The 11265-nt window shown below is 41.6% G+C and overlaps 1 protein-coding gene across 1 annotated transcript in view; it reads left to right on the top strand.

Moving 5' to 3' along the window:
* Window positions 1–11265, top strand: part of cndp1 (carnosine dipeptidase 1) — a 37418-nt gene that overhangs the window by 17914 nt on the left and 8239 nt on the right. The window contains exons 4-10 of the mRNA XM_037677192.1: window positions 1762–1924; window positions 4972–5060; window positions 7610–7807; window positions 7911–7995; window positions 8513–8673; window positions 8747–8911; window positions 8986–9127. Of these exons, the coding sequence (XP_037533120.1) occupies window positions 1762–1924; window positions 4972–5060; window positions 7610–7807; window positions 7911–7995; window positions 8513–8673; window positions 8747–8911; window positions 8986–9127 (1003 nt within the window). The remainder of the gene's footprint in view (window positions 1–1761; window positions 1925–4971; window positions 5061–7609; window positions 7808–7910; window positions 7996–8512; window positions 8674–8746; window positions 8912–8985; window positions 9128–11265) is intronic.

Raw genomic sequence — 11265 nt, 5'->3', positions numbered from 1 at the left:
AGTCCAGAAAAATGAGGAATCCGTGTTAATTGATGAATATATCTGAGCATCTGTTCATCTACACACTGTATCTACTTTAATGTGGAGAATCTTTGAAGACCTATAATTAGTCATCTTCTAGACTCATCTAAATTTTTCTAAATCCTTCAGTTCTTTTATTAGTTTTGCTTGCGATCCTTCTTGTGCTTTAATCCAGATTTTTCCATTTCTTGTCCATGTCGCAACTATTTTTTTTTGTTTTTTTAACAACCTAGCTTCACGGGCAATATTTCCATTTCTTTTTGTTAAATGTTCGTTTATGTAAACTTTTGTTCCCTTTAGTTTTTTTTGCTTGCATGATTACACTATTTCTTGATTTCCTGCTAATGAATTTTACAACAACAACCGGTTTAGATTTTTCAGATTTGCTGGGTAAGGTGTGACACAAAGAAATATCTTCATGATTTATATCAATCTCCCTGTCTTGTAAAAAGGAGACCACCTGTTCTTCTAAAGTCTTCTGTTCCATTGGAGTTGCATCTTCAGTAATTCCTTCACCAGCAGCGACTTTTGCATATGAACGATTTTTAATCTCCAGTCCAGTTATAATGAGGTTATCTTGTCTAGAGTTCTGTTCCAAGTCGTCAATCCTTTGTTCGAGTTCCACTATTTTTTTTATCTTTGAGATTTATTTGTAATTTCAATTTTTTGACTTCTTCAAACAAACCCATCAAGAATTCCTGTTGTGATGTTAGTTTCACAAGTTCTGAACTCATAAAGTTCAGAGATTTCCGTATTTCTTCCATATCGTCAGAGTTTTGTTCAGTCAAATCATGTTTTCTTAGTTTGGATTTTGCCATTACTCACAAAACCACCTGCCCGATGGCCATGGTTTATCAAGTCGTTAGCCAAGAGCCAATGTCAGATCACGGATCCAACCAGCGCCTCGATCTCCACCGCAGCCCCAGACTCTCCCTGGATCCACGGCGGTAACTCGGCTCCGAGCAGGAACGCGGATCCAACGGCGACAGTCTCCCACACCATCGCACTTTCTCACAACAGCAGCAGCCCCAGACTCGACAGCCGAAAGCCGACACACAGCACCCAGGTCCACCAGGCCCTCGAAGGCAGTCTGTCAACCAGCAGCCACCGCCCACAGACCCGACGCCAGAAGATCGGCCTCACGGCTTCAACAGTCCTCAGAGCCAACAACACGACACCGCATCACCCCCGAGCAACGAAAGCGTGTCGATAATCAGCTATATTAATTTGGCCCATTAGATTTTGAATTGGTTGTTTGAAAAATGTATAGCTCCCGTGCAGCGCAGGGATACTTTGAGTATCTTGATAAGATAGAAAGGTGCTATACAGTCCATAGGTAAAACTAAATGTTAAACAAGCTGATAAAATACATAAACATGCAGGAAATGGCATCTAATTTATTCAAAATTTTCTGCGGTTGGACCCCCCCCACACACACACACTTTACAAATGGTTCTGATACCAACGGCCACCTCATTGCTCAAGCCAAGTGCACAGGGGGCTAAGCACCCCTAAAGGTCAGATTCTAGAATCACCCTTGACAACTATCATGTAAAATTGTAGCCCAACAACTGTGTAACTGACTAAGTTGTAGCTACTTTTGTGATTTTTATGGTTGCTTATCTGTGACCATAATCAATGTAGCTATATGCTACCAATTTTATTAAAAACTGACACATTTTGATAACAGAGTCAGTGATGACTCTAACATTTATTTGTCTTAACTTTACTCGTTTTCAGCTTCCTGGCGGACAGACTTTGGAGTTTCCTAAAGTGGTGACAGCTGAGTTTGGTAACGACACCAACAAACACACAGTGTGTGCCTATGGTCACGTGGACGTCCAGCCAGCAAAGCTGGAGGATGGCTGGGCTACAGATCCCTACAACCTGACAGAAATCAATGGTAACAATCTTCATCAAAGTGCACAATAAGACAGTAAAATATATATATATAAAAAAAAAAACGACTTTTGGAGTCAACCTAATGCAAGCTTATCCACCACAGCTAACTCAGCTTAGAAAACACAGCAATGTTTATAACTTAATTGATGTTGGAGAAAATCTCTCTCACTAATGTTTACTCAAAAGAACCACACTCAACAGCAAGAGAACATTTTTAACTGGTATTTATACTTGCAAGGTCAGATTTCAGGAGAGGTTACATAAATAGACATATCACATACACAGATGTACACGCATGAAAACCTGTCACAGAAAAAAGCCACACGCTGCGTTATCTGCTCGTTTCTATACTCCACTCAGCTCAGCTGAGTTCACAGAGTTCAGGAGGTGTCCTTGAAGCCAGCTGCAGTCATCTTACCCAGTGTTAACTCAAACATATTGTTCATGGGCAGAGATAAGATAGTGTCTCTGGAGACGGTTTCAGCTTGCTTTGGGCTTCTTGCTCTGAGGGCAGAAAGTAAGAATGTTCTCAGCCAAAGTAATTAAAACATTCATAAGCTTTGATCAAACATTCCCTGACAGTTGACTTTACATAAATTGATCTAAATCTTGATGTGGTAGTATCTGAGAGTAATTCAAAACTCATACTTTGAGTGTGACCTCTTGTTATATTGCATGGGATAGCGCATAGCATTTTACAAACATCATTAAATTAATATTTATGTAACAGACATTTCAAATTCTATCTTACTAAACACATGTTTACAGACTGACACAAGTCTGTCTGTTTCTCTGTTTTCCTGCACGTCTGTGTTTTCCTCATCATTATGCACAGCTGATCCTAATCACAATCATCCCAGGTGCTCCTCAATCGTCTCATTACTTTTTGTATAAATTCTCGGTCTGGTTACTTTCTTGTTATCCAGGGATTATCCTTTCACGGTGTCATGTTCTGTATCTGCTCCACCTGTTGTCTCCTCTGTACGTGTTGCTGCCCTGTCAGCATTTTGTTTTGTTTTGTAAAATAAATCATTATTTTTTCACTACTGAGTCCTCCCGCTTCCCTGCGCGTGGGTTCAAATCTAAACTGCAGATCATGACAGAATCCCTGGATCACAAACCGAACCCAGCAGGTTGTTAGCTTTTTGCTGATCTTGCCCCGAAGGACCAACGAGTCAAGGAGGTAATGGACAATTACCTCGACACGTTGACCACTGCCAATAACACCTGGGTGATGTATGTGGTCACGCAGATCCTTATTAATGAGTTTACCCAGCTTTCGGAACTGGTAACTATATCAGGGATATGGGATTTGTTCAACGTGATGGTGAAGGAGGAGAGGAGGCTGCACACTTTTCTACTGTCATCTGTCACCCCCATCAACGGCCAGCCTGGTTCATCTACGGACTCATCTGCAGGAGATAATCCCTCCACAGATCCATCTTCTCACTGCAGACATAAGACGAGCCAGTGACAGAACCAGTCTGGGTTCACTGAATTCTAGCTCCTCCCTCCAGCTCCTCCCTCCAGCTCCACCCTCCAGCTCCTCCCTCCACCTGAGTCTCTTCAGACACACAAGAAGGAGCGGTAGATAATTTTGTAGGGGGAGGGGCACCTAAGCTCCCACTCGCCTGAAGCATAGGCATCGCAACCATTATATGTGAAGGGGACAAGTCCCCCCCACTTTCCAAAAATGTTCATTTGGACCCCCCCCCCCCCCCACCCACACACACACACACACTTTTACTATCAAGCATAGTTCAGTCGGCGCAGTTTCTCTTTCTTCGTAAACAAATCCATTCCACTTAATTAATAGGAGAATACTCAAACCACGAAAACTCCACTCCAGGTTTTCCTGGTTACCTCCAACTCTAAACACAGCAGCTTGTTGCCACGGTCACAGTATATGGTGTAACACCTGCAGTGTTTCTGTGTGTCTCCTCCTGCTTCGGCAGAAAACGTGCACAGGTGGAGGAGATGGACCGACCTCTGTGCTACTCGCTCGCCAGTTTAGCAGCTTAGTGCGGGCAGTTGTTGACCGGAGGGTTGATCATAAACATATATTCATGTTAGGATGCTTGAGAGGAGCTACGTCTGTAGCATCTTAGCAGTAACTGTGACGCTGTAAGACGCTGCAGGTGTAAGAGACGCTGTGTGTTCAGGTGCATTAAAGTTGAAATGTCTTTAAAACCCCACACCATATTGTCCTCAAGCTTCGTGAGAAACATCATTTAGAAGAGTAGTGTTGAACACAAGTAAAAAAACTCTAGCGGTGATGTTTTTTTATTTCTCTATAAAGACAAATAGTGCCGACCTGACACTCTGTATTAAAGTGTATTAAAGTTAAAATTACTTTAAACCCACAGCTGAATTTACACAAACTTGGTAAGAAACATGTTTTAAATGTGTGGAATTAAAGGAAATCTAGGTGAAATGTTGCTTTTTTGTTCACTAGTGAACACCTTTTTTAAAACGCGCGCACACACACACCCCTACACACATCATTACGGATGCTTCTGATGCCCTTGGCCTGAAGTGCTATCAAATGCGCGCTCGCGGCTCATTCAGTCGTGCGACCAAGCCTTACGTTCGTGCGCGCAACTTGTTCACTTGCGCATGTAGGTTACACGGTCGTGCACGGGTCTGTACGTCCAGTTTAAGTCCAAATTGGCATGTCATACTATCAGGATCTCATTCAGTGGAAGAACAGAGTCCAACAAACTCCCTGTGGCCACTACGATCCTAACGTCTCCTCCTGAGGTCTTAGTGACAGCTTCAGCCTCTCTGGTCTCACCATCAGCTTCAGCCTGTCTGATTCTCAAGAATCACTGAATAACAATTTTCTGCAATCAGTGTCATGTTTGTCTGATTGCACACACTGGACCATGGTGTGTGTGTACCATGACGGTGCAGCAAGATACATGTTCATTCCTAAAATTGGAACATGAAGTTTATCCAAACATGATAACTGACTAACTTACAGTTCAGTAATAAATTTATTGTTCAGATGGGAAATATGCCTCTATGTTTTGTGCCAATGTACTTTAGGAAATCTGTATGGAAGAGGAGCATCAGACAACAAGGCCCCAGTTTTGGCCTGGATTCATGCGATTGAAACATACCAAGCTCTCAATATGGTAAGAGAAAGTCCACTGCGAAACTGAACAAATAAAAACAAATGTATGAGGTTGATACAGAAGCCACTGCCTCTGTACCTTCAACTTCAGATGAAACATTTGCCAATCCTCACTTACAAAATACTTTCAGTGATTTGAGTTGATTGTTCAGGTCAGGGCTATTCAACTAGCAGCCTGGAAGCCACATGCAGTCCGCAGGTGAACACAGTGATGCGGTTATTAAAAAATAAAAATAAAATTTAAAACAGAAAATGTATTAATTACATAATAATAATAATAATAATAATAATAATAATAATAATATCCATCCATTATCTTTTACCCGCTTCCTCCATTTTGGATCACGGGGGTCGCCGATGTCCATGTTCAGCAATCAATGTGCGAGGGGTGGGGTACACCCTGGAAAGGTCGCAAGTCCATCACAGGGCCATAATAATAATAATGATGATTATAATCCATCCATCCATTTTCTTTACCCGCTTATTCCATTTTGGGTCACGGGGGTCGCTGGTGCCCATGTCCAGCAATGACTGTGCGAGGGGCGGGGGCCCTGGACGGGTCGCAAGTCCATCACAGGGCCACATAGAGACAAACGAGACAAACAACCATTCACTCTCTCACTCACACCTAGGGACAATTTAGAGTTACCAATCAGCCTAACATGCATGTTTTTGGTCTGTGGGAGGAAACCGGAGTACCCGGAGAAAACCCACGCATGCACGGAGAGAACATGCAAACTCCACCCAGAAGGCCCCTGGACCGGGGTTTGAACCAAGGACCTGCTCGCTGAGAGGCAGCAGCTCTACCAGTTGCGCCACCGTGTTGCCCATGATTATAATTATTATTATTATTAATATCATGTTATAGATGGTTTATGACAGGTCTATATAACTTAGTTTGCCTACCCAGTTCACCCAAAGCCTTAATTGCTGTCAAAATTCACAATTTTTTCAAGGATTTTGATTTGAATTTTTACACTTCTAACACAATTTCTCCATCCTTAAATCATTATTTGAGGATTAATGTAACTCAAACCCATCAGGGTTTTTGTAAAAGTAGCAGCAGGAAACAGCAAATATTCCTAAAATAGTTTACAACTAAATCTGGCATTCTATTACAAAAATTATCTATTTCATATTTGGCATTCCAACGATAATTTTCATATTATCTTAGCACAACCTTTTTCTTTAATGCTCGTCACGAGCCAAATTTGTTCCCGCGGACTACTCCCTTCAGTCAACTCTAATCTTTATAACTATTATTCACCATTTCTTTCAGAAGAAGAAAAAATTTACTTTGTTCGTGGTGTTTCTGATTCTGTTCTTCTCGCTCCAACTTTGATGACATCCAGGGATTATTTGACTAAATCAGTATTCTTCGTGCACCAAGACTGTACCAGTATCCCCTCAACTACTGGTAGGCAGTCCTATTTTGACTTGATGGGCAGCAATTTAATGACCAGGTTGAGCACAATAAATACAAACTTTGTTTATATCCTTCTTTGTCGTCGTTCATGCATCAACCTTGCTTGACTCAACTGCATGTGTTCAGTCTCATTTTCCCTGTAAACTGGTTTCAACAAAGGTGACATCATGTTGGTGGTAAGACAGAGATAGTTAGAAGTTAGGAGTAGCATCTTGGGATTTGTAGTTTTTGGACTTATTTCACAGATTCAGTTTCTAATTGGAATTATATCAAGAATGGGTCATCCTGCAGGTATTGGTTTGAGGGTGATTCTGGATTGTTATCAATTCAAATGGTATGGATGGTTACCAGAGTCCACAGTTGTTCCACAGGAAGCGAGGTCCAAGAGATTTCCCCAGAGTTCTGTTCCAACTGTTCTTGAGTTCTCATAGATCAAACTACACATAGAGCTTCAGAGTGCAAAAGGTAAAAACGACAATTACTGGCAAAACTTTTGCTGACAAACAACAAAAACTTGGCTGTGAGTGACATGTATGCTGGTATGATGGAGTGGTGACTGGATTTCAGCCCAGGTCTTAAATAGCTGGTATATTGATGACTCGTGAAGAACAGATGTAGAGATATTGGGCACCGGGATGTGAGGGATGGATGGAAAATAGTTCCAGCTCCACTGCACCTTCTAGTGGCAGGATCCTCACATGTATCTCTTTGACTTTTCATCATGGCTCCCTCTTGCAATTTGTTGTAACTCATCAATCTGGTGTGACAGCAGATTTCTCTTGTGGATGTTAGAACACTGGATCACAAGTTGTTTCTGAGTCAAATAGGAAGTTGAACAATTGTTGAATATGCTGATTCCATGGAGAAAGAAAAGAGGAGAACCACAAGTAAGGTTATAGAGTGAAAAAGGACATGCAGAGGGTTGGTGTGACAGAGAAGGATTCTAGGAATAGAGTAAAATGGAGGCAAATTATCTGCTATTGTGAGCCCTAAAAAGAGTTAAAAAAAAAAGTAGATGAATATAATCATCTATAAATATAATATATAAATGAATGATATTTTTGATTAATATGCACTGATGATTGCCAAATGAATCTTGTAGATTTGTTTTTGCTATCATTCAGGAGTTACCTGTGAATGTGAAGTTTCTCATCGAGGGTATGGAGGAGACAGGGTCTAATGGTCTGGATGCCATGATCCTAGCCCAGAGAGACACTTTCTTCTCAGATGTTGATTACATCATCATTTCTGACTGTGGTTGGCGGAGTAGACGACCGGCCCTCACTTACGGCACCAGAGGAAACTGTTACTTCTTTGCTGAGGTTGTAAAATTGTAGTGTTATCTATTTTACACAATTCTCTGTTAAAACCTACACTTTACACTTGAGTCCAGCTGTTTTAGTAATGTTTCTTTGGTGTTTACAGGTTGAAGGACCCAAGCAAGACTTGCATTCTGGTGTCTATGGCGGTGTTGTGATTGAACCAATGACTGATTTGATTGGCATCCTTGGTTAGTTTAACTCTCAATCCTAACTCATAAATTTGAAACATGTATGCCATCTTATTAGGCTCTAAAGTTCTACTTTGATATTTGATCCAATTTCTTATTTATTGTTACCAAAGCACCAAACTGGAGCAGAGTTAGTTATTTACTTAGACATAGGTCGTTATTTAAGAGTTGGCCCAAATACCAGTTCCACACATTGCAAAGACTATTTAGCCCTACCTAACCATTGTGAAGAGGCAAGTTGTTCATTTTCTTTGAGGATCAAGCTAGAGTGTTCATCTAGCTTTTCAGCTGGTTTGTTAGGAAGCATTCAACATCTGAATAATAACTACTAAATCCCAAAAAGAAAGGGGGGCACTTGCCTACTTGAAGGATTGAAACTAGATGGTAAATTGTGAAGGTTTAGGATAGGAGGAAGACAATTCAATACATGTACTGAATATAGAAAAAAAGTTTTTTATTTGAGGTGATTACTCACATCCCTTAAATGATCCCATCCTAATTTAATCCTACGCTCCAGATACCCTCATCAGTCCCAGTGGAAAGATCCTGATTCCTGGGATCAGGGAAGCTGTGGCTCCCCTCTCGGATGAAGAATGGAAAATGTACCAGGATATTGAGTTCGATATGAACTATTACAAGGAAAATATTGGTGTCAGTCAGCTCATGTACAACAACAAGGTAGTAAAAGTTCATTATTGACCTAAACATGTTCCTTCACAACAGTTTGTATAATTCAGTTTCTGTTCAAAAGGTGGATCTGTTAGCTCACATGTGGCGCTACCCCACTGTCTCCATTCATGGTATCCAAGGTGCCTTTTCTGCCAGTGGAACAAAGACTGTCATTCCTGCTAAGGTTACTGCCAAGTTCTCAATAAGACAAGTACCCAACATGGATCCTGCTTTGGTCAAGAAACAGGTAAAAGATATGTTTATTGTGAAACGATTGTTTGTTTAAAATTATTTTTATACTCTTCTTTCTCTGTGTTTTAGGTAACAGACTACCTTCATTCAGTGTTTGCCAAAAGGAAGAGTCCCAACAAGTTGGAAGTCACTATGGTGATTGGGGCTAAGCCCTGGCTGGCTGACACCCAACATCCTCTCTATGAGGCAGGAAAAGCAGCTGTCAAAAAAGGTATGAGGCTGCTGGATTTAAAAACATACAAATTTTTATCTTAATTTACATGAAACACCTTAAATTCACAAGCAGGGTGAAATCTGCAAATTGTCAATTTAAATTTCTACAGTACATAGATGAGAACTTTTCTATTACATATAATACTAATACTACACAAAATTGTTTTTTAATGTATGTCAATGTTTTTGTTCAGTGCCCTGAGACAACTTCTGTTGTGAGTTGGCACTAATAAACTGAATTAAATTGGTTAAAATTCTGGTCCGGGGGCCTTTCTGGGTGGAGTTTGCATGTTCTCTCCATGCTGTGTGGTTTTTCTCCGGGTACTCCAGTTTCCTCCCACAGACGAAAAACATGCATGTTAAACTGATTGGTAACTCTAAATTGTCTCTAGGTGTGAGTGAGAGTGAATGGTTGTTTGTCTCGTTTGTCTCTATGTGTCCCTGTGATGGACTGGAGACCTGTCCAAGGTGTCCCCTGCCTCTCGCACAGTGATTGCTGGACATGGGCACCAGTGATCGTCGCGACCTGAAAAGGAAGAAGCAGGTAAAGAAAATGGATGGATGGAATATACATATTCATATATTGGAGAAACTAAACAACGTCTCCAGTCAGATGACTCAACACAGGAGAGCTATCACTTCATGGTAAGACTTACCTGTTCACCTACAGCTCAAGGATGAAGGGCACTCCAATGAGGACCAAAATTATCAAAATGAGGAAAGAGAAGATGGATCGTGTCAAATGAGAAACAAACAAAAAAAAATAAACAGAGCAGGAGGTGTCAGTTTTTAATGCTCAAAAACTAAAATGCAACATTTACAGTATTTTCCACCATACATGTCGCACTGCCCTATAATCAGTCCAAATATGTCTAAAAATGTGGAACAATCCATAAATATGTCGCTTCGCCGTATAAATTGCATCTATTATGCATCACCGCTGATGCGTCGTGTTTGTAACGCGTCACCACTGACAACCCAGAAATGTGGAACGGTGTTGTGCCAAAAATCAATTGGCTGCCAAATGGCGGCCGCGGGAGCGTGCACAGGAGGACTTTAACAGGAATTTAACAAGATTAACACTTAAAAACTATTATTTGTTTGCTCAATATTATAGTAAAGGTGTGTCTCAGTCTAACGTTTACTTAATAAAATAAATTGAACGGTCACATCAGCTGTATTCACTGCCTCGGTGCTCTGGGACCGCACAGAGGAAGGACAAAAATAAGGAGGAACGCTGTCCGTTTCTTTGAAATTTAACAAATGGTAAATGGACTGTACTTATGCATACAAAGCCAAACCCTGCCCCCACCTAGGACTGTCAGACCACATCTCAATCTTCCTGGCTCCTGCTTACATGCCCCCACTGAGACGCTCCAGACCGGTACAAAAGAAAGTTAAATGTTGGAGCCAGGACAGTGGCCCCATACTGAGAGATTGTTTTGACCGAACAGACTGGCAGGTTTTCAGAGAAGCTGCTGAAAATGGAGGTTTGCTTGATCTTGACCAATACACATCCTCAGTACTGGGTTACATTAGTACATGTACTGACACAGTCTCCACTATCAGAAATGTTAAAAGCTACCCAAACAGAAAACCTTGGCTGAATGCAGAGGTGCGTACCCTGCTGGAAGCCAGGAACACTGCCTTCAGGTCTGGAAACTCAGAGGAGCTGAGTAGGACAAGAAAAGAGCTGGTTGCTGGTATTAAGAGGGCCAAGGCCACATATGCAAAGAGGATCGAGGGTCAATTAATCTCACAAGACCCTCGGAGCATGTGGAGGGGCATTAAGTGCATAACAGATTATAAAGGAAGGAGTGAACAATGCCCCAAAGACCCATCTCTGCCTGATGCCCTCAACAAGTTCTATGCACGCTTTGAAGACCCGAACAGACCACCCAGCACCAGACTCATCTCGCCACCGGATGAAGAGCATCTCAGCGTGACCTCAGCAGAAGTAAGGAGTACCTTCAGGAGGATTAATCCGCACAAAGCAACTGGCCCAGACAACATCCCCGGAAAAGTGTTGAAGGAATGTGCTGATCAGCTCTGTGAGGTGCTGGCAGACATCTTTAACACCTCACTTACCCTGGAGACAGTTCCCACCTGCCTGAAGACTGCCACCATCATCCCAGT

This window comes from Nematolebias whitei, chromosome 5, assembly GCF_014905685.2.
Source record: "Nematolebias whitei isolate Nwh7 chromosome 5, NemWhi1, whole genome shotgun sequence".
NCBI lineage: Eukaryota > Metazoa > Chordata > Actinopteri > Cyprinodontiformes > Rivulidae > Nematolebias > Nematolebias whitei.
The sequence above is the reverse complement of the archived record's forward strand: the minus strand, read 5'-3'. Positions and strand labels throughout refer to the sequence as shown.